Source organism: Miniopterus schreibersii, assembly GCF_964146895.1.
Source record: "Miniopterus schreibersii genome assembly, chromosome: 13".
NCBI lineage: Eukaryota > Metazoa > Chordata > Mammalia > Chiroptera > Miniopteridae > Miniopterus > Miniopterus schreibersii.
In genome coordinates, this window is record NC_138113.1 from 54,810,101 (window position 1) to 54,833,906 (window position 23,806).

The following is a 23,806-nucleotide window of genomic DNA, read 5'->3' on the forward strand; positions in this document are numbered from 1 at the left end:
TGCTCATGGCGCTAGTAATTTTAACATAATGATATGTGACAGAGAGCTATTTCATGGGTTCTTTGTTCTCAGTGTCATCTCTACATTTCAGAACTCAGCTGCGAATTTTGGAGAAAAGAAATAATGACAAAAGTACCTCTTGACATTTTTCTTCTTATTACTTGGATATCCGATTGTTAGCATTCTTCTTCTAAGAGAAGCACAGCCAGCTTAGGAATCTCTCTGTAACAAGGTGACAGTGAAAGAAAGGGAAGCTGGTTCTGGCAACTTTCTTGAGCAGTGTCTGTACTGCACACTTAGGGTGAGTCATCTGTGATGGCCCTGGTGTAGGTGTTTGCTAATGGACCTGACATTTCCACGTGCTTACCAAGTGGTCTTAGTTCCTTTTGTGGTGGTTGATTTTGGGTTTTGTTTTGTTTGGAAAACATACACATTTAATTTTATTTAACATTGTCATTTAAAGCTTGATTTTCATAAAACACAAAAAGACATTTTTAAGAGTTCTGTATCACTGGAATTTAGACAGTAGAAATAGCGATAGGTTGGTAGGTGTAAGTTACATACATTAAAATCAAAGAATTGGAGATTTAAAAAAAATTAGGAACCTATATAAATGAAATAAATGGCAAAAGGACTTTATAGCAACATTTTGTTATTGTGGATTATTAGTTACTTTAGGACTAAACAAAGATTCTGAATACTCAGACTTACTTTGTGTTTCATATTTACCTATATTCTGAGTCAAGCTACCTGACCAAAACGTCTGATTTAGGAAGACATTTAGCTTTATAGCAAAAGTTTTTCCATCTATAGTTACACCTTCAAAGGAATTGACTTTAATTACAGTGCTGATATAATTTGCTGGTTCCCTTTTGAGGAGTGTGCAAAAATTATGTCAATCCTATGGAAAGTTAAACAGGTACCAAAAAAATGGAACAATTATGCACAGTTCAGTAAACTACAGTGTTGTTTTTCCCATCTAAAAATTAATCAATGAAATAAAACATGAACTGTAGTTGACTTGGTTTCAAGAAACACACTTGAGAATTCCATTGTTCTTGTGTCATCTCGTCATGGACAGGATTTTGTAGGCTACCATGCTGCTTGCTTTGTGGATTGTTGTAAAGGAACTCAGACAGACTTGCTCAGAATTGGTAATGAACTGTGGTCCCAACTCTTCCCACTTTTCAGGTACAACCAAACCTTTGTATAGATCAGTAGGTCAAATAAACAAGAAACTTCCAACAATGACAGAAATATCTGTAGCTATGATCTGTCTGATCAAGCAGATTTCACCTTGGGTAGCTTTCTGAGACTTTTCTCTGGGTGTACTGTCATCTTTGGCAGTCTTGTCACACTCAATATAAAATTGCCATCTCTCAAGGACCTCCCCTCTTTCAATATTCAGGATGACTACCACACGTTTCTGAACTGAGCACTCATATAACCAGTCCTTTAGATGTTCCACCACATTGTTTAGGTGTTTCATGAGCTCAGGATCAGTAGTTACAAGCAAGGGGAGTCCATATTTCTCCACTCAAGTGAAGGTTTATGATGGGTAAATGCCACCCTGATATAAAATGCTGTTGATGCCAAATGAGAAGAACTCGGCCACGATATTGGTGTGTAGAGTGATGCCCTGCTTCTGGGAGAGCTGCCACGCCTTGGCCAGGCCCACCGATGCGCCATGCATGCACCACAGATGGTGACTGCAGGGCCCGCAGCAGCTTCTTGCCACTGGTCTCTAAAGTAACCTGGGTGTGTGTGTTTTTATTTGCAGAATCAGATAGTACTTCCTTCAGAGATAGTGAACTTGTCCTGATTTGAGGTTTAGTTGTGCCGATGACCTTTGGAGCCCCCTGGAGTCCTGGCAGGATGAGAACGTTGTCCCTGTGAGTTGGTTATAGATGTGGCCTGTCCGCTTCATGGCCACAACTTGGCCCAGTTTTACCAGGCCTGAGTGGGTTTGTACCATGCAGTAAGAGGTTTATTTTCCAAAGCTCAGTATGAGAGTTCAGGAGAGTATCAAGACTTTTCAGATTTATTTGAATGATTAAGATTCCAGAGTGTTACTAGCATACTCCACGGTCTGGTATTGGCTCCCCAATATCGACCCTGGCCTGGCCCTTCAGCCCATTTTCTCTGTCCCTTAGAACGCTGGGCTTCCCTGTTCCCTGGGTTAGTTGTCATGCCTATACCTTTTGAAGTCAATTCTGTCTAAACTGTGTCAGAATCATGTCTGGCCGGATTTAAAGTTTCTTCCTCAACCCCTCCCAGCCTGGGGTGTTCATTTCATTTTGTCTTATCTGAATGTCTCACTCCATTGCTACACTGTTGGGTCCTTGCAGGCAGAGACCACTTCGGACTCATCTGGGTGGCCTCTCTATGCACCTGGTTAGGCACTGTTGAACAAATGGATGAACAAGTCTGGTTTCTGGTGGCGGATTCCATGAACACTCTTGTGAGAGGCAACATGTTGCAGGTCATCGGCCAGGCTTGTCAGCTGAGGACAGAAATGCCCCAGCACTGCTCTCTGTCCTTTGCCCCCTGGTCCCTCCCCCGCTGGCCTTTTTGGGGAGAGGAGCTATGGCAGACATTGCTGCTTAGCATAGGACACTGATGTCAGCGGGCACCTCTCCCTGCCTGGTGGAGCTCACTCACCCACAGCACTGGTGGGCCACCTCGGTGCTGCCTGAAGAAATGGGCATGGGCCTCAGAGGCACTGCTGGTGGCAGTCTTTTTAAAATTACTTTTCTTGGGTTTTCATCGTTCCTGTCACTGTTAGCTTTGCAATAAGAGCTGTGGCCAGGCTCCCATGGGAGAGGTCTCATATCAAAATCAGACTGCGTGCGTTTTGTTTTTACATGAGCATTTGGGGCACTGAAGGTCTTTCAGCATCTTCTCTACATGCCCACCCCACAGTGATTGATTAAAGCAAGATTCCGTTTTTGTAGGTATTGTGCCACTTCGCCAGAGATTTATGTATAGTGAGGCTTGCAAAATGTGTGATCGTTTTGTGTTTCCAAGGTATGCAGAGACCAAGACTTCTCTCCCCAGTTTTGGTTTGTTGGTGCGGGAACTAAAATGAGACTGTTGGGTGCCGCCCATGTGGAGGCCTTGGGCAGGTCCTCCCTGGTCCCCTGGCTTACTGCCTTGTTCCAGAAATAACTTTGTCTTCCCAGCATTTCATTGATCTGTGGTTGTGGCTTTGCATTTATAGCCTTTTATGGGATTTTATTGCTACTCAGAAAATTTTATATTCTCCCATGAAGCCAACTTTGACACTTTGAATTAGAAAACAAGCTTCCCTAGTGATTATAAAAATAAACTAGATCTGCCCAACCCCAGTCATGCAAATTCCTGTCAGCCCTGCTCTGTTAATGGCAGTCTAGAAGGAAATGATGTGTTCGAGTGAGCCACCTCATCAGGTCAGCCCAGGTGCTGGAGTGACCATGGTGGGGGGAGGGTTCAGCAGAGCAGGGGGCTGCTGAGGGTGTTGCTGGTTTGGAAACTCACGTGTGGTGTCAGTGCACATGTGCCAGAATTTTTAAGTAGCCTGAGGCCGTCTTGTGGGAGGAGCCCTAGGAGCTGGGTCTGGGATCCGGTGCTGATGCCCAGCCTCCTTTCCAGGAGCACACTTTGCCATCAGGTTTGTGAAACACCAGGCTCGTCTTTGGGACGATAGTGTCTTCCCAGTGGGCCACCCGTGATCAGGGCCTGGTTTCCCCACGTGGGCCTGCCCTGTCGGCGTATCCAGCCACTGCCCCCACTGTGAGCTGCTCCCTTTCCCTCCACAGCCTGAAAGAGGACTTGAGAGTGTTTGTGAGGAGAGGGAGGCTGCATGCTTTATTCTTTGTTTTTTATTCTCTTTGTTTTCAGAGAGAGAAAAGGGGGGGAAGGGAGAGAGAAACATCAGTCTGTTGCATCTTGTACGCACCCCGGCTGGGAACCGAACCTGCAACCTAGGTATGTGCCCTGACCAGGAATTGAACCCGCAGCCTTTTGGTGCACAGGACGATGCTCCAACCAACCAAGTACGCAGCCATGTTTTATTCTTGAATTGTTGAGTGTGTGTCACCCGTGGGAACCAGGGTAACCTGGTGACGCTTTCCCAAAGCACCATGATACATTACGCACTTACTAAACCAGGATATTCTAAGTGAATGAATAAAACCTGTTGGGAACAGTAAAGAGAAGGAAATGACCAAAAAACCATAGTACTCAAACAAAAAGAGCAGGGGAACCTTTAATAGGGCTAACGTGTACGGACGGGTGCCCCACCATTGGGACTCTAGGAAGTAAGTGGGCTTTCCAGTCTCATTTTCACACAGCAAGCCATAAAGTCGTCCTCTGCATTTTTCCTCTATAACTTTCTTGATTTCAGGCAATAGTGCAAAACCACATGTGGAAGGCCCACCACCCAGGGTCCTTACACTGCTGTTCATAATCCAAGGATGGCGCCTCGTCCCTGCTTCTCTGCCCCACTAGACAATTCACTTTTCTGGGGGATGGTGGCTGCTGGCGCTGTTATTTTGACCAGGTAGCTGCTCTTTGTACCAAAGTGGCCATTGTGGGCATTTCTGGCCTCAGGCCAGGCGGGGGTGGAGTGGAAGGTGTGGCGGGCATGGCCTTCTGGAGTCCTGGGGTTATGTTTCTGTGATGGTCTCCGTACAACAGCCCCATCCTTCGCCTTAAATTAAGGTAAATGTGAGTCCATTGGTGCTGGGGTTCTGTTCGTTGTTAAATTATAAATCTCTTAGTTTATAGTAGTTTAAGAGCTCCAAGAAGAAAGTTTATACTCATTTTATCTTTATGTTATCTATTTTAAACAATATAAAAAATGTTTAGTTAACACTGGGAGATCTTTAACTTTCCTCTTCAAGTTTAAGGAACTTGCTATAGGGTTTCCATTTTGCTGCTAAAAGCTGTGGTGAGTTGAGATGATTATTTTCATCCTCCCCTTGCCTCTTTGTGGGAGCTCTCCCCCACCACACTCAGCTCATGGGAGCACCCCTGCTGTCCTGTGACCCCAGCCTCCAGCCAGGGGGTTACCTTTCCCAGGAAGAGCTGGACTGAGGACTTGGAGACAATCCGCGTATCCGTCCTGCTCCGTGGCAGAGCTAGAGAGTTTCAAGTTGGGCTGTCAGTTGCCTTGTGTCCACCTGGAAGGCCGTCTGTGCTGCTAACATTGGGGTCTACGAGCCATATTCCTGCTCAGGTTCTGGAAGTCAGCCGGACCTTTATGCCAGATGCCTCACTGCTGAAACTCATCAGAGTTGGGGTTCTCCACTCTGCAGCACAGGTGTCGGACTGCCGGGCACAATGTTTCAGTCAGGAGAGCAGGAGTACCCAGAACTCGCCCTCAGCGTGACAGCCTCATCACTACACCATCAGGACAAGGCAGAGGAGTTGCTGTAGCTGGGGTGTGGGCCACTGCCCCCAGGAGGGTACTCCCTCTGCTCATTGCTATCCTGAGGAGCCTTGAGCAGCTGTGGCCACACCCACACTTACCATTCCCTTGGCTGAAAGAATAGACCCCACCCAGTGCAGAGGAAGGAGAGAAGCAGAGAGGGTGGCGTCGCCCTGTTGCCATCGGCTTCCACATGGCCAGCTCTGATGGGGGAGGTAGAAGCAGGCATCAGGCTAGGACTTACAGCCCTGGGTTTGGGTGGAAAAAGAAAGGGGAAGAGAAAGAGCAGTCTCAGGAGTCAGAGTTCTCTTCTGGCTGCAGCTCCTGGCCCCGAGCTTTGACTGTGTGCCCTGGGGGTGGGGCTTCTGCGTCTGCAGCACCTTCCTTCATGCTGAGGGCTTTGTGGAGCCCCACTCGGGGATAACCCACTCACAGATCACGGGCACTGTTGTCTTCATCTCTGCTCTCGGTCCTCTGGGACAGCATGTCTTCATTGATAACACTGGATGTCTTCTTCAGTCCTATTAGGACATTTCTGTGACACTATTGAGAGGCCTTTCTGGCCAACATCCAGGCGAACTTCCAGTTAATTATGTGAGGGCCCCGATTGGCCTATTGACAATGGAGCGAGATGTGAGCCTTGTCATGTCCTGGAGAGAGCAGGGCAGCATTGACACTGATGTCCATTGTCTCCAGCACTAAACAGGCAGCTTTCACAGGGACCGTAGGGCCTGTGCAGTAACTCCATTATATTGGTTTGTGGTGTTCTGGGAACTTGTGTGGTAATTGAGCAACAAATGAAGCCTGGTACATGAGAGTGAGAGGAGCAATACACAGGAACACTGGGTCGATTCACCCCAAGAGTCAGCCTCCAGAATCACTGGTGCTAGCCCTGGGTTCCCCTGTGTGGCAGCAGGACAGCCACAGCCCAACCCTTCTCACAGGGAAGGTTCCAGAAGAGGCTGGAGCAGCACCAGTGTGACCATCAGCTTGTCCATCACTCCTGTTTTGGTTATGTTTCTTGTGATGCATTTCCTGCCCAAGCCTCCCTGTTCATCTTTATATCTGTAAGGGCCTGGGCTGTGAGAGACCTTCACTGTTTATTGAGGAGATTGCCAGTTTATGGAGAAGAAACAGCATGAGAAAGTGTGGGTGTTTAACAAAAGTGGCCAAGGTTTGGGAGGGCCTGTTCTGGCTGAGGCAGCCCAAGGATACCCACCCGCTGTAGCAGCTGCTGGCACCTCCCCGACAACACGCTTGCTATTAACACATCTCTGGTCTCCCCGATGCTAGCACCTAGACCCAGGGTCTGGCTCATGTTGCTCAGCAGGAACACTTTTCAACACTTTTTTTGGGTGACCTATTTTCAAACTGGTTCCTGTACAAAATCCTCAAAAGGCTCATGGTTCGTAGGTGGACCACCAGGGGCCACCAGGGGCATTTAAATCCTGGCAGCTGCAGTTTTGACCAACTGTCCTGAAGACTTCTGGTTTTAAGAAGGAAATACAGAGGTGAGGGAGCTGCCTTCTGTTGTCCTTGCAGGGGGTTGCCAACTGGGGAGATGTCAGCAGCAGGGAGGACAGGGCGGGAGCCAGCGCTGCGTGGAGGCAGACTAGGGGCCTGCAGAGGGACTGGAGAAGCCAGGGCAATGGGGCTGGGGTGCAGAGGTGGGTTGAAGTCTGGTTCTCTGGGAAGATAGAGCCAACAGAATGGCTTGGGTGTGGGGTGTGAGAGGAAGAGGAGGCCAGCAGTCAGCATCGATTTTGTTTCTTGGCTGGAGCAAGTGGAAGGATGGGAGTTGCCAGTGACTGAGATGGGGAAACAGGGTCTGGGGGGAAGCTTGAACACTCGGGTTTGTCCTACCCAGGGGCACTTGGCCTGCCTGTTTTTTTGAGGGACATCCATGGCCCACTCAAGGTGACTACCTCTCCTCTTAGAGTCCCAGATGTGCAGTTTAATCTGGGTTAAGGCATTATATCAGCTGCCATATTCATGAAAAGAGTGAGACTGATTAGTTAATAAATTGGGTGGTGAACTTCCTGCCACTGCTGCCTGTTCAGGGTCACTGGCAGAGAACAGGGCTTGGGGAAGTGGGAAGCAGGAGTGACTGTTCTGCCAAGCGCAGGCCCAGTGGGACCCTGGGCGGGTAGTTTGACCTGCCAGTGAGAATATGTACCAACTACTGCATATTTTTTGTTTCCCTGGGCTTGACTTCCTAAGGCCCATGAGTTTCCTGCATTTAAATCCTGGCAACACCGGGCCATGTTAGGTGGTGTTAGGTGGCATGAACTCCTGTGTTAGGTGGCGAGCTGGGGCTTTGCTCTTCCCCCTCAGCCCGTTGCAGGCACAGGGAGCAGGAGGTAGGAGGGAGCTGGTTCCAGCTCAGAAGGAGAGGAGAAAGCGGGCCTCCCTGTAGTCTTTTTCCAGCCCTGGAGGGAAGGGGCTGTCATGTTACCTGTTGGGTGTCTGGAAGGCAGCAAAAAGCCAGACGCAGGTGAGCAAATATAGTTGCTGCAAATACAGTCGCCGCAGGTGTTGAGAGTTTGTTTACTAGAAAGTGTTTGTCTAAAAACCTGGTCTTTGCACCAGGAGATGTGGCAGAAGCAGGGAGTTAAGTCTGGCATTCATAAGACACAGGGTCCCAGCGGGTCATCCTGGAGGGACAGACCACGGCGTGCCAGGGCACCTCTGGGAGGACAGGCTGTGGGTCTTGGGGCTGTGTGCAGGACAGGCTTGGTGTGGGAGGTGGGCAGTGGCCGTCTCTCAGGTTTGAGTGCCAGTGAGCCGTGGGGTGCCTCATCGCAGTGATTGTGGCTGTCCTGGATTTCGGGGTTTTGAGAGAAAGCTCTTCCTCTTTCTGACTGCTGAGGTAGCTTCCTCCTCAGGGCTGCTGAGTCACACGCTGACTCACGCAGCCTTTCTTGTCTGACTTTCTCCTGCTGCCTGTTAGGAGAGCGAGGCCCAGTGAAGGCTTGCCGTTAGCCCCTTGGCTCCCAGCAACAGCCAGAAGGTGGCTGGGCTACGAAGGGCAGGGAGGACGGCCCCAGTTGTATGTGGGCTTTTGGCTTTGGGTTGTTTCTCATAGTTCATCCTGCACCTCCGTCTGACCCTGAGAAAGTCAGTTGCCCAGTCTGGACTTCTGTGACCTCGTCTCTGCATCTCCTTTTTAAGATTATTCTCAGAGAACCCCAGTGTATAAGATGGTTAAAGATGGGGCTCTGTGGTTAGCCCTCCCCAGGAGGTTACTGAGCCAGAGTGTCCTCCAGAGTCCCTTCCTAGCCTTTGGTTTCTTGGTCTCTGGAGGAGGGCAAGACTGGCTTCTGGAGAAGCCCGTGGCAGCCATCGCCACCTCGTGGTCCCATGAAGCTCCTGAAAGCCATGGCCACCTCGCTGGTCCCATGAAGGCGTGTGAATCAGAGCCTCTCTCTCTGCCTTGCCTATGGCCCTTCGCCCTCATCGCCTGCCTCACTCGGGCTGTTGATTCGATGGCCAGTGTCCTGTCAGAAGGGACCATGTGTCTCAGAGTGAGGAGGTGGAGGTAGCTCCTTTGTTGAATGCTCCTGCTTTCTTCTCACCTCCCTACCCCACCCTGTCCTCCAAACAGCTCCCACACCCTCTCTCCTTTTTATTTTTAGTGTAGTTTTGCTTCTAATGAGCTTCAACCTTGAAATGAGGAAAAAAATGGGGACCATGGGAATATAGGAGTCCTTGGTGAATTACCTTAAATTAATGAGACTAATAAGGGAATCGAGTTCAGCTGTACAAATTAGCGTTTTGTTCTGGGTCTTGATGACTTAAATTGCAGATTCTAATTAAATGCCCCCAAGTAACCATGAAGTAGCTTTTGAGGTCTTTTTGACCTAAAAGCTTCTATGATCTATGGACGTATCAAGTGTAAAATTAGTCTGTAGATGTTCCCCTTTAAGCATTTCTATCCCCAGAATCTCATAATGCCTATAATAGTAACCTCCCTCCTAGGGGAAGGGGCAGGTGGGTGGAGTGGGCGGGGACCCTGCAAGGGGAGGAGGGATGGGGGATGGGAGCCTCCCTTGGGCTTTTGAGATGTCAGGGTATAGATGTAGCCCTGTGATAGGTGACATGTCTCTGCTGTCTCAGCTGAAGGGGAAGGTGGCTGCAACTTCAGTAGCTGGAGGGAGGTTCAAGAAAGAACTTCCTCTGGCTGATTCACCTCCAGGGTGCCCCTCAGCCTCTGGCCAGCATGGGATTGCAGTTTTCAGTGATGCAAGGGGATGACAGGTAAGAAAGGGAGCAGTTCCCTGTGGTCATGCCCCCAGATGGCCACTGTCTTGCTGTGGCCCACTGCTGGCTCTTTGCCTCTGTCACATCTTTTTAAGGAAGGGCTATAACCAGAACACAGGTGGAATAGTCCATGAAAACCCCACATGATGCAGAACTGACATAAACATTTTTTCATACTGTGTTGTCTTTATTGCAGCCATTACAAGAATTAAACTTTTTATTGAGGTATAAAAATTGTTGGTATGCCTCTCAGTGAATTTCACACAGTAAATTCACTCACGGAACCCAAAGTGGGAGGCAAAGCCCCTGGCCCCCCAGCCTCCTTACATGCCCCCTAACTCCCACCTCATGCACCAGTACTCACCCCTCAGAGTGAGCTCTTTGGGCTGTGCCTGAACCTTGTGAAAGTGCAGTTGCCTACATGCACCCTATGTGTCTGGCTCTCCCCCTGACTTCGTTTCTAGGAGTCACTGTGTTGTTTTGTCCATTCTGCTGTTGCTGGACATTTGAGTTGTTTCTATTTTTTGATTGTTATGAATGTTACTGCTCTAAATGTTCTTCACACCTTTTAGGGGGAATATAAGTATACATTTCTCTTAGCAATTCCCAATCCTGGGGTAGTTGTGTGTTCAGTGTGAGTAGATACTGTGTTTTCCAGAGTGGCTGCTCCAGCAGTATATCCAGTTCCATTACTCCACATCCTTGCCGCCACTTGGTATTGTCTGTCTTTTCATTTTAGCGATTCTAGTGGGTGTGCAGTGATATCTCATTGCTGTTATGTGCCTTTTCCTGGTGACTGATGAGGTGGAAGTACCTTTTGTGTGATTATTGGCTTTATTATGATCGCCGGTGTCTTAGAGATGTTGCAGAATGGACTCAAGTGCTGTGATTGGTTTCAGTGTTTGTCATTACAAGTAATGCTGCAATAAGCGTCTTTGGATTATTGGCAAGAATTTTGTTGTGGACAAATTTTGATAAATAATATCAGATTGCTTTGCAAAATGCTTGTAGCACTCTAAAATGTTATCAGTAAAACAGGAGTCCTATGGAATTTCCCCTAGGTCCTCCAACCAAGAATATTCTGGATAGAGGAACACACTGCTTTTAGAGGACTAATTTAGGGGAATATAGGTGTGGTAAGCATTGCTTTAATTATTATGAGTTTGGTCACTTTTCAAAATGTTTACCCACATGTATTACTCTTTTAAGAATTCTTATCTTTTGCTACTTGGATTTTAGTGAGTTTTTAAAATTAATTTGTACATTACAAATTAACAGATACTAGTACTGTAAGTATCTAGGAGCTCAAAGGAACATGAATTAGCTTTCAGCTTCCCCGTACTTTGCCATTTTCATCATATGTGCCTTTGACCAGTAAATCTAACCCAAGACCCTTCTGTACGTGGGGCAGTGCTCTAACCACTGAGCCACGCTGGCCAGGGAGACTTGTATGCTTTTTAATTTCGGCAAACTGATGAGCCTTTCCCTGGTGATTTCTAGTGTAACTCCCCAGCCAGACCATGGCCCTTTCTGCTGAGGTACCCAGGCTAAAGGTGTTGCAGTGGGAGGGATAGGAACACAACCTCAAGGGACTGAGTTTGCCCCAGAACTGAGAGCACTGCTCTTCCTGTGGTCTACAACCCAGGCCCCGACATTTTCAGAGGGCTCATGTATGGGACCCTGAGGTTCACCCCAACAGCTTCCCAGCAGTGCTGGGTCTGAATCAGAGTCGGGTGTCCTGCTCCACAGCAGGGTGCCCGTGGGCCGGGCTGTAGCAACAGTGTGGGATGCCAGCGGAGTTTGGGGAGCCCAGTGGAGTTTGTAGAGCCATCTCCCGCTGTGACGCATTTGTTTCTCACTACAGCCCTGTGAGGTGGGTACAACTAGCCTCATCTTAGACACCAAGAGGCAGAGCCTCAGAGGGGTCCAGCAGCTTATCCCAGACCTGAGACTTGTAAGCGGGAAGACCGGGGCTCAGATTCTTACCTCCTTATTTTCCCTAAACCACCCCACTGCTCACATCGCACTTTAGGGCTGGCCCAGGTTCCCCCGGCTCACCCCTGGAGGGTCATAGGAGTGTATACTTTCTATTTCTCATGCTTTGAGCAAAACCTTTATTTTTGAGCGAAAAGGTTAGGTTGGTATGTAGAGCTCAAAGGAACGTGAAGTAGCTTTCAGCTTCCCCATACTTCTAGGTATTGGAATTAAAGCGTATGTGTTATGTGTTCGTAAGAACTCTGTACGTGTTGACTAGCCTAAGTTTATAATTTTCTATTTTTAGATGATGGATTTCGACGTGCTTCTATGAAGAAATGCCACGTGTCTCTACTGATCCAGAACAAACATGTCCAGTAAGTTGCTGGGTGAACTCACTCAAGAGCAGGAACATGGGCCCTTCAGGTACAGAGGTGTTGACACCTCTGGAAACTGGAAGCTTTGCTCAGTTTAATTATCTTAACTTCTAAAGGGTGGCTCCTTCTAGATGCAGCAGGGATTATCGTGTCTAGGGTTAGAAAAATGGGCTCACTTCTTGCCGCTCATCCCACTTAGAGCAAAATGAGTTCTGTGCTCTCTGGTCCAGCCCACAGTGGCCGTTTTCACAGAGATGTTCACCTCCACGGCACAGCACTGTCTGCATTAGTCAGGCATAGAGGATCACCTGTATGGTTCGTGGGAAGGAAAGCCAAGACCAAGACCCACATGAAGTGCCTGTAGCTCTGGGAAGAAAGAGAGCAAGGTTGGAGGACACATGCTTTTGTCTGTTGCATGTCCCACCATGCTTTGGTGGCCAGGGTGGCAAACCCCTTCATGAATCTGTATCCTTCTAACAGAGGTTATAGTGAATTGGCTTTAAATTTTATGAAATTCTATGAGACTCGCCAATGGAAAAGCATAATAAAGGAAGTAAAATCTCAAAAGCCGTATTTTATGATTATATGTAAACCATCATTTAAGGTGGCATATCTTTGTCAGAACACGATTTCTGTATGGGTCCCACAGGCATGCTGTGTTGGTGTGTGTGTGAGCAGGTACTGAGAAGTACAGAGGTAGTGGTGATTAAATAGACTTAGACCATCAGACTCTCCTTCACCCTGGCCCCTACCTGCCACGACCCTGGTCTTGCTGCACCTGCTCGTGTTAGGTCACATTGTCTCCACGATCTCAGTGTCTTTCTACCACTATCTCTGTGCTTCTTACCAGTGTTCATTCCTGTTTCTCAGGACTACTGCCACCTTAGGGTTCTAGGGCTGGGTGACAGCTCTTCCCAGGGAATCAGGCGTGGTCTGATCCAGGAGCAGGAAGCACATCATCGCCAATGACATCATGACAGCAAGAGAGCACAGCCCTCGCCATAGCGCCAGGGCCCGTGCAATGCAGCGGGCTTCCACCATTGATGTGGCAGCTGACATGCTTGGCCTCTCTCTGGCAGGTGAGCCTCACGGGGGCTGGCTTCTGGTGGGTCCCACATAGTGGTAGTTCTGGGAGGGCCAAGTGTGCCTCCTGGGGCACCTGCTCAACAGCCAGTATAAGCCCCCTGTGACTGCCCCAGGCTGGAGGGTGCCCTAGTATGGCATCCTCTGGTTGAGTCAGAATAGAGAGGGAGAGCCGGCACTCTCCCTGGGAACCAGCCTGCTCTCAGGTTTCCAGTTTGGGTGGATTCGTTCAAGGCTGGTTGGCCAGGAGATAATGTAGGAGTGTCCACCGGACCTGTCTGGCCAGTGTCCAGGCCACAGTAAAAGCCCTGCCTGTTGTGGATATGCAGACCTGGAAAGGAAGGGGTTTGGTTTTGGGGTCTGAGACTTCTTAGGAATCTCAAAACAAAATATTTATAGAATGAAGAAATCATCTTGCATAACAATTTTGCATGGAAAAATAAAGTAGAATGTTGGAGTCCTGTCCCCCCCTCAGTTTTATTGAGAAATAATTGATACATATCACTGTGTAAGTTTAAGGTATGCAGCATGACGGTTTGATTTACAAATACTGTGAAATGATTACAAGTGTGTTGGGTTTTTTTTGCATAAATTCTAAAAGGGAACTGTTGCTTAAGGGTGACTTTTTTCTGGCATGTCTTTTTTATTTAGGAAATCTACAAGATCCAGATGAACCCATTTTAGAATTCAGCTTAGGTGGGTGTCTTTTTAATTGTTTTGGTTTAAAAATATATGTTTATCAAAAACAAGAACACAATCTCCAGCCCTAGTTTGTCTTAGAGAATTTGCTGTCGCTGCTGCTGCCACTGCCGCTGAAGTGTTTCTGAGATGAAACCGGAGGCTGGTGTGGACTTCCCACGGCGGGGGGGGGGGGGGGGGCGGGTGGGTCTGGGGACTGTGTGGTTGAGTTTAGTTTTTTAGCCCTCATTCCCTACTCTCTGAACGGAGGTGATGACACCTGTGTGCCCTCCCTCTCAGGGAGCGACCGAGAGAGAATGGGTAAAACTAGTCGACTGCCAGCTCTGGGATCAGGGAAATGTGGCAGGCCGGTGGCTCACCCAGGAGGTAGGAGAGCAAGGCGTGGTCATCTGGGATGCTTCGTCTCTGGAGTCACTACTCTCTGGTGGTCCCCTCCCCTTTTTTCATCCCCTGGGTGGTGGTCAGCATTGGCCGGTGGCCTGGCAGTGGTGTCCAAGAGGTAATGTGACAAAAGAAGCACCTCCTGGCGAGTCAGGTGTTCCTGGAATCTCATCCGGACTGTGCTGCAAACTGCTCGGCCTTGAGCCTGCCCTTGACCTTGCTGCACGGGTTTCCTCATGGGTTGTATGGGGTGTTACCATGTGAGAGAGAAGCTCATGGTGGTTAAAACAAAACAATACAGAAGGACTTTGACAAATTGGTAAATCCATAAAAGCATAAGTATTATAAAATTTTAAACTCTGAAAATGTCCCCACATCTGGTTAAATGGCCTTAAACCAGTGCAAAGTTTTGCCAGTGCTGCCTGATGTCTGGGTCTGCAGTGGTAGTGAGTACTGTGTTGTGTACGGGGGTGGGGGTTGCAGGAGACACACACCTGCCCACCAACCTAGAGCTTCATTGCTCTTTACAAATTGTAACACCAGCCCAGGTTTCACAACAGAGTGTGAGCGCATTTCCACCCCTTATCCTAAATCATCCCGAACATCAGGAAGGATAAGAAACAGAAACAGACTCCGTACAGTATATAATTTCTTTGACGTGTAATTTCTTTGATGTTTTCTTGTACTTCCGTCATTGTCTCTTCCAAGTTCTATTTTTTCTTTCATGTTGGGGGCCTTCCACAAAGGTCTAACTAATCTTTCACTGTTCTCTCATTTTGTTTTAAATCAACACTGAGGTATAATTTATAGGTAAAATATACCCATTTTAAATGTAGTATCAGTGAGTTTTGATAAGCATATACATGCATATAATTACCACTGCTGTCAGGATACAGAGCCTTTCCATCACCCCGAAGGGTTCCCGTGTCCTCACACTCACTCCCAGGCAGCCATCGACCTGTTTTCTGTCACTGCAATTAGGCCTTGTGAGTTTCACATGAATGGAATCATATGGCACACAGCCTTCTGGGTACTGCTTCTTTCACTTTGCATAGTGCTCCCGAGACTCATACTGGACATGAGGTTCTGCAGATCAGTAGCTCATTCCTGCCTTGCTGAGTGGCTGTCGTGTGAACGAACCATAGTTTATTTTCCTGCTGATGGACATGCGGCTTGTGTATAAATTATATATTTACATAAATACAGTTAATATATATTTTATATATAAAATTATATTTATGTATGTATTATATATAGATTATAATTTATAGCCTCAAGAGAAGATGGTGTATACATCGAACAAGAACAGGATACTCTAAAGAAAAAGAACAGTTGAAAAACAAGGCTAATTTAAGAAATTTAAAATAGGATAGAAAATATTTGAAAATTCAGTAAAGATTGGAATATATTCAAGGAATTATCTCAGAAAGTAAAAATTTAAAAGCAAAATAGAAAATGGGAGAGAAATTGAAATGGAAAATTAGAGAGCAGATTCGGGAGGTCCAACACTTAGTAAAGAATGTGAGGGAGGAAGTTACCAAGAAATAACACCAGGGGTCTCTCAGGGCTGAAAAATGTGTGTCTGGGTTAAAAACACCTACCAGGCCCAGCATATTGAAAAAACACCCACCATGAGGCACATCATGGTGAAATTTCAGAGCACGGGTAATAAAGTGAAGAGTCTCTAAACTTCCAGAGAGGGGGAATAAAGGTCATATCCAAGGATCAGGGATGAAGCTAGCTGGAGACTCTCTGGCTCATTGGAAACTAGAAGGCAGTGGGGCAGCACCCGGAATGTGGGTGGGAAACTGTTTCCAGCTGAGAATGCTGTACTTAACCAGACTGTCAGTCAAATGTGAGGGTAGGAGGAAACTTGTCTCAGCTACAGTCTCAAATAAGCTTACTTCCTCACATCCTCTCTCTGGAAGTTAGTGGAGGGTGTGCTTCACCCAGAAGAGGGAGTGAATTGAGAAGAAGGAAGACATGGGGTCCAGGAACACAGGTAGGGTCCAACACAGGAGAGAAGTGAAAGAAACCCCACTGGCTCATAATGAGTAATACTCAACTTTAATAATGCAGAGTAGGGATTTAATCAAAAATGAGCCAGACTGATTGAGCACAGAGGATGAGAGTTGATATAATTGAGTTAAAAACCCTCACCCCTAGAATAAAATCAGGATGTTTCTGCATGTGACAAATCAAGAAGTAGTAGAGACACACAGAGGAAGAACAGCCTTATAAAGTGAGGGTGAATTTTATGTGAAATGAATTTTATCATAATTAAGAAAAAAAGGTGAGGAGCCAGATGATTGAATGATCAAATATTTTGTCTTAAAATAAAAAAATTTTAAATTAAAAAGTGCTACCCTGGCCAGTTTGGCTCATGTGCCCATGGACCTAATGGTCGTGGTCCTGGTCAGGGCACCTACCTGGGTTGCAGGTTTGATCCCCGACCCCAGTTGAAGCACGTGCGGGAGGCAACCAATCGATGTGTCTCTCTCACATTGATATTCCTCCCTCCCTCCCTCTGTCCCTCTCTCCCTCTCTCTCAAAAAATCAATGGAAAAAAAATCCTTGGGTGAAGATTAACAACAACAAAAATGCTTATTTTAAAACATTTATTACAGAAAATGTAGGAAAAGAAATCCCTGAGAAAGACTGACAGTTGGCATTTTGGTGTGTGTCCTTCCAGGTATTTTTACACCCACACCACGCTATAATGATTTTGGTTGTGGAGGTGGTGGAATTATTTGCAGAATGTCACCCTAGTGTTCTTAACGTGGCTTTTCTTCTCATGTAGCAAAATATCACTGGCACCTTTCGTTCTAATAAACATGGAGCTGCCTCATAGCATTGAGTCCCTCAAGAGAACCTGTGGACTGCTCTGCCACACTCATTTTAGCCAGTCTCCTGTTGGTGACATCAGATTCTTCCCAGTTTGCCATTATAAACACCACCACAGTGGACATACTTGTACACAGACCTTCCATATATTTTGCTGGTTATTTCCTTGATAAATTCTTGGGTGTAGAATCGCTGAGTCAAATGATATGTACTTGAAATACGTCCTACCAGTTTACCGCAACAGCATTTACTCAGCTGGGATTGCAGGTGATTTGGTTGGTGAGACAAGGCATGCAGATCAGAAATTAATGGTTTCTATGGAAATAGGCTAAGGGTGATATAAGCAGTAAACAGAGATGTGACTGGGGGCTGCTGAGAGAAAGACCCGTGGAAGCTAAGGACCTTTGAGCCAGGAATGAAACACTGCGTGAGATTTAGGTTGGCTGGGTCGGGGAGGAGGCCAGGAGAGGAGGTCACTCGTAGGAAGGTGTGTTCTGAAGGTGGCATTTGGCCTATTGGCCCTTAAATTGATGATGTTCATGTTCCCACCGTTGGCCACCTGTTATTCCTCAGTCTGTCTGCCATCACTTGTGCTTGACAGACCCAACTGTTCCACCTTGCGTGGGTGTGAAGAACCCACACCTGATGAAGGGCAGCCGGGACCAGACCACGGCTCCCTTAGGGCGCAGCATGAAGGAGGAGGAGAGAGCGGGACAGTCAGGGCCCTGATTCCTGCTGGGGTAGATGTAGAAGAAATAGAAGAGAATTTTAGAAAGTAAAACCTTGAAGGTTCTAGAAGTAAACAAAGGAAGTAACTAACAGTCTCAGGGTAGTCAAAGATTTCTTGGACAGATCGCAAAAGCACCTATTCTCTAGCTTGCTCTTGCTGCCACAGCAAATGACCACAAATCTAGCACTTTAAAACAGCACAAATTTATTATCATTATGTTCCCTTAGGTCAAAAATCCAGTGGGCTCAGTGGAGTCTCTGCTTAGAGTCTTACAACACCAGAGTCACGGTATCAGCAGGGCTGCATTCCTTTCGGGGGCTCTGAGCAAGAATCTATTTCCTTGCTTGTTCCATTGTTGGCGAAGTTTAGTTCCTTATTGTTTTAGGGCTGAGGTCTCATTTCTTTGCCAGCTACCAGTTGAGGCTGGTTCTCAGCTTACAAAGGCCATTCACCTTCCTTGGCTTGTGGACCCCTTTATCTGTCTTCAGAGCCAGCAGTGGCAGGTCGTGTGCCTTTCACTGACCTTACCCAGTGTTGGCAGGGTGCAGATCAGCTGGAATCATGCACCTCTTTTTCCAGAGTCACCTCTTTCGTTTTGTTTTGTTTTTTAATGTCTTTACTGATTTTAGAGAGAGGAAGGGAGAGGGAGAGAGGTAGAAACATCAATGATGAGAGAGTCATTTATCGGCTGTGTCCTGCATGCTCCCCACTGGGGACCGAGCCTGTAACTGGGCATGTGCCCTGACGGGGAATCGAACTGCAATCTCCTGGATCCTAGGTTGATGCTCAACTGCTGAGCCATGCCAGCTGGGCCAGGGTCACGCCTTTCTGACTCCACCTTCTTCTCCTGCTTTTAAGAGTTCGTGTGATTAGTTAAGACCACTCAGATAATCCAGAATAGCCTCCCCATGTCAGGGTTTCGTGACCTCAGTCACATCTGCATAGTCCTTAGCCGGTGATGTTATATATTCACAGGTTCCAGGGACTAGGACATGAATACTTTTTTTCAGAGAGGGACATTCTTCTGCCTACCATGCCCTAAAATTAAAAATATAAAATAAAATATTCTAAAAATCCAAGAAGGAGTAGATAAACCACAGATTAGGAAAAGATATTAACAACATATATACCTGATAAAGAACAGATCTAAAATAAAATGCTTACGCATCAACAGTTAAAAAGTCAACAACCCAACTTAAAAATAAGCAAAAGTCTTGATTAGACTCTTGACAAAAAGTTGTAAAAATAGACAATAAGCATATGGTGAAAAGATGCTTTACATCACAGATGTGCAAATTAAAACACATCTGTTAGAACAACTGAGAGAAGTACTGACCTCACCCAATGTTGGCAGGATGCAGATCAGCTGAAATCATGCATGTAGCCCACTGTGTTGTAAGTGGTGCGGGCGGCCACATTAGGAAACTGTTAGCTTGTGAAATGAGACCTGTTCTCTGCTATAACCTAGAAATGTCACCCGTAGCTGCTTATGCAAGAGAAAGGAAAATGTAAGCTCACAGAAAGACATGAACAAGAATGTTTATGGCACCTGCATTTATCATGGTTCAAAATGAAACAGCCCAGATTCCCATTAACAGTGGAATGGATTAAAAAAAATTTGGTACATTTATACAATGGCATATAACTCATCAATTTAGAAGAAAGAACGAATTATCAATACATATAAAAATATAGATGAATCTTAAAACATTCCATTTATATGCAGTTCAAGAATAGACAAAAGTGATGGAAGTCAGAAGTGGTTGCAGAGATGGGGACTTGACTGGAAGGATAGGGAAACTTTCTAGTCTGATGGGAAAAGTTTTCTACCTTGCTCTGTTGATGGTTACATGGGTGTATATGATTGTTAAAACTCTGAAAAGCCAAGTTCTTTGTATTTTATTATATCCAATAAATAATGAAAATTGAAGATATACGAGAAGATATTACAAAGGGGATAATCAGAGAACAAAAATTAATTTTCAGAAGTAAAAATCAATTTCTACTTTTAAATCACCAGTGAACATTTTAAAAATCAAATGAGAATGATGGGGGCAGGAATGACAGAGTAAGGACTTCTAAAAATTTTTTCCTCCATAAAGGCAATGAGAACATCAGCAAAAATGGTCAAAGTCCATTGTTTCAGAACTCTGGAAATTAAGCAAAATTGACAGCACTCTGGAGAGTGTTTATTGCTCCACCAAAACTAGTTTCTACTAGTGTCGAACTTTGATTTACCATATATTTAATCGGTTCCAGGATGTATATATTTTCATATTTTAATATCTCTATAATAAGAAAGTATCTTACAGTCAATAGCATATCCTAGTCTAATGGCAGTGGGTCATTTTTGCTTTCACAGTGCATTTTACAACAGATGCATGTTAGAGTCAATGAAATAGGACCATTTTCCTGTAGGTCACTTCTACGATGGAATTTTCTGAGTCTTAGCATCTATTTCAAAGTGCTTAGTACAATAGATTTTCTAACTGGAACAGTTCCTGTTCTGAAAAGTAACATTTTTTGTAATCCTGCATTTGATATGAGTTTTACAAGAAGAATAAATAAGCAGTGACTTCCTTTTTTAAAAAGTTTTGTTTATTTTGCCATAAAATTTAAATTTGCTTTCAGTGAACACCCACACAGACCATGGGGCAGTGCAAGCTCAGGGCTAGCACGGCAGTCATGGACACAGGCACGAGGAGCTGTGTCGTGATCTCATTGACTCTGTGGCTGCTTAGCTTGGTTGGTAGGATGTTCACAAGGGTCAGACACCATATGAGATTGTTCGCGCTGTGCCCCATTCCCTAGACATAGAAAGGTCCCTTGGACTCGGCCTCCCCTGCAGTTAGGGCACTGCTGCCTTGGGGTGCGGGTGGGAGGGGAGGAGTGAGAAGAAATTATTTCCAATTTTAAAAAGTCAGCTCCCTGTGACAGCTGACAGTGTAATTGTCTAATCCCTTTGAGTGCCATTTACTTTTTTTGCTCTTTGGGTGTGTGTGGAATAGAGAAATAACTAGAGCCTGATTTTAAAGGATTCTTTTTTTTTTCCCATCTTGATTCCATAGCTTGTAGTGAGCTGCATACGCCATCGCTAGATCGGAAACCAAATAGTTTTGTAGCAGTGAGTGTGACCACCCCTCCTCAGGCATTCTGGACGAAGCACGCGCAGACGGAGATCATCGAGGTGGGTGCTGCTGGCACCCGGGGGCTCTGCGACAGGCTCACCGTGATTCTCACCCTGGTGGGAGGGCTGCTCACCAACCTGAGCACCTGTAGCTGTGATAATATCTATGTGAATTATTGCTACTTTCCATGTGTTTATAGCACTTGATATTTTTTATCACAGTTTTGGGTGTCATTTTTATTTGCCACCCCTTTACAATTATTGATCAGCTACTGGCTGGTTATTTTTGAACAGTGATGCTGTAAGCCTGATTGCCTTTTAAGAGGAAGACTCAATTCTTCATTGTCACTTCCAGTTGGCTGCTACTTTTGTAAATTGTGCTCATTAATCAATTTTGGGGAGTAACTCTTAACCAGCCCTCTTATTACACATACCCCTATTTTTATTGGTTTTTATTTTTATGTCCTTTTGAGTTGTGTGCTATATATTTACTTTTTACATTAAAATGAATAATATGCATTCACCTTGGGAATTTTGCAGCAGCTGTTTCGGTAATGAGCTCCTGCGTAGCTGTGAAGCTAAGCGTAGGAGTTGCTGGTGTGGGATTGTGCAGGATCCCACTGGAATGTGCGCTCCTGGTGAATTATCTGGCCCACCAGTCTCCAGCAGGCTCCACTGCACTTCCTCCTCCTCCTACATTTTGGAAGCCAGGCCTTTCCATTCTCTTACAAACTTATTTCCAAGTTCAAGTCAACAATTCTGTTTTCTAAGCCTTTGTTGAGCACTGCCCACAACACAGCACAGTGTTGGGCATTGCAGAGGCCGTTGAGGCCCAGTCCCTGCCCCTGAGGTTGACTATCCTGTGTGTGTTTGGGGGGGGGGGGTAGAAATGAACATGTCTGCTTTATTTTTTTTTAAAATATATCTTTATTGATTTCAGAGAGAGGAAGGGAGAGGGAGAGAGATAGAAACATCAATGATGAGAGAGTCATTGATCGGCTGCCTAGCCTGCAGCCCGGGCATGTGCCCTGACTGGGAATTGAACCGCGATCTCCTGGATCCTAGGTCAATGCTCAGCCGCTGAGCCATGCCTGGCTGGGTGAACATGTCTGCTTCTATACCCAGCAGAGTGTGGGGAGTGTTAAGGGTGAGGATAGCACCGGGAGGATGGGTTCTCAGCCAGTTCTGAGGACCAGAGGTGGCTTCCTGCGGCTGCTTAGTGAAATTCTGACTTGATAGGTTGGCTCTAGCCCAAGACTGTTTCTCCCCAGCTCCCAAGTCATGCCCATGCTGCCAGTTTAGGGACCACATGTGGCAGAACATTGCAGAGTTCTGTACTGGCGATGGGGAGCCTCATGTGGCTTGAAGGATAACTTTAGCCTTTTTAGTGTGTGCAGAAGGCACAGGTGGAAAGCAAGGGGGAAGCCTTGAACGTCAGGCTGGGAGTTTACAGCTGGCCAGAGGTGTTTGAGGGAGTGTGACGTGGCACCTGACTGCTACTGGCAAAGAGGGGCAAGAAGGGGTGCCTGTGAGAGAGGATTTTTTATTTTGTTAATCTTCACCCCAGGGTTTTTTCCTTTGATTTTTAGAGCGAGTGGAAGGGAGTTAGGGAGGGAGAGTGAGAGAGAAAGAAACATCCATGTGAGAGAGACACATCAATTGGTTGCCTCCTGCATGGGCCTCCACTGGGCCGGAGATTGAACCTGCAACCCAGGCATGTGCCCTTGACCAGGAATCAAAATCAAACCTGCCACCCTTCTGTGCTGGGGCCTACGCTCTAACCACTGAGCCACACTGGCCAGGGCAAGGGAGGATTTGTGGAAGAATTTATTGTCACTAGGTGGTTGAGAACAATGGAGAAGGAGGCACCAAGTTTGTAGCCTCCTTGGAAGGAGAGTCAGAGATGGTTAACCAAGGGCAGAGGGAGGGAGGCTGGTGGCTGGAGGGAGGAGGCGGGCAGCTGCCAGCAGACATTGAGAGACTGGGTCTGGAGCTGCAGAGGGCACACAGCCAGAGCACAGACCCCACCACAGATATAGACAGGAACTGTTACCAGTTGGCTGAGGTAATTACACCGCCTGGGAAAAAGAATATGTTTTTGGGGGGCGAGGCTAAGCTTCCAGGAAATAGCCATCTGTGATGTAGAAACTAACAGCTAGCCTCAAAAAAGGGATAGCCTTAAATAGGTCAGTCCTTAATTTTTCCAAACCACAGGAGTCTAGAAATAACAACTAAGCCATTCATTTCCTCTTTTATCGGCCTTGACACATCTTGCAGGAACAGCCCAAAGTAGTAGATCCAACTGCATAGTTCATCTCGGGTTGAATGACATGTGGACATTCAGCCTATTTCCATATTATTGAAGCCTCCTAATGAGGGGAAGCCCTTAGGACAAGTCCTGGGCACAGCTTGTGTCTGGATCAGGAAGGGTCTGCAGGACTCCTTCATCCTTGAAAAGCAGTTTTTTGGTTGACTGCATTCATTTATGCTGCCATGAGCATTTGTGTTGATCCAAGTTGGTAAGAATGTTAGTTTCTCATTCTGAAAATGTTGCTGTATTTCAAGAGCAGTTACTTGAAAAATCAACCCTGTGTTCTGAGGATTTTTTTTTCCATTCTAGGGAACCAACAATCCTATATTCTTAAGCAGTATTGCCTTCTTCCAAGACTCCCTCATCAATCAGATGACGCAAATCAAGCTTTCCGTGTACGACGTCAAAGACAGATCTCAGGGAACAGTTAAGTAGCTTGTGGTTCAGGGTTTTTCTTCCCTTTTTAAAGCTCTCTAGTTCATTTCAGTGAGAGATGAACATGCAGTTGGCTTCGTTACTGGCTCACAAATTGACATCCAATTGAATTTGTCTTTGGGAATTTCTTCCCGAGCATCTCTGTTGGGCTTCTGCAGTGAGGGTGAGAGGTGTT

At 46.3% G+C, this 23,806-nt stretch overlaps 1 protein-coding gene and 1 pseudogene across 5 annotated transcripts in view; one reads left to right on the forward strand and one right to left on the reverse strand.

Annotated features, from left to right (window-relative positions):
* INPP4A (inositol polyphosphate-4-phosphatase type I A) overlaps positions 1-23,806 on the forward strand; it is a 119,021-nt gene that overhangs the window by 47,609 nt on the left and 47,606 nt on the right. For all 4 annotated transcript variants that reach the window (XM_081155961.1, XM_081155963.1, XM_081155962.1 and 1 more), the window contains exons 2-6: positions 11,952-12,021; positions 12,892-13,100; positions 13,756-13,800; positions 20,827-20,945; positions 23,506-23,622. In XM_081155961.1, the coding sequence (XP_081012087.1) occupies positions 12,995-13,100; positions 13,756-13,800; positions 20,827-20,945; positions 23,506-23,622 (387 nt within the window). In that variant the 5' untranslated portion in view covers positions 11,952-12,021; positions 12,892-12,994. The remainder of the gene's footprint in view (positions 1-11,951; positions 12,022-12,891; positions 13,101-13,755; positions 13,801-20,826; positions 20,946-23,505; positions 23,623-23,806) is intronic.
* On the reverse strand, positions 1,064-1,693 carry LOC308566284 (mitotic spindle assembly checkpoint protein MAD2A pseudogene; annotated as a pseudogene). Its single transcript has one exon. The product of its transcript is annotated as a mitotic spindle assembly checkpoint protein MAD2A pseudogene (transcript).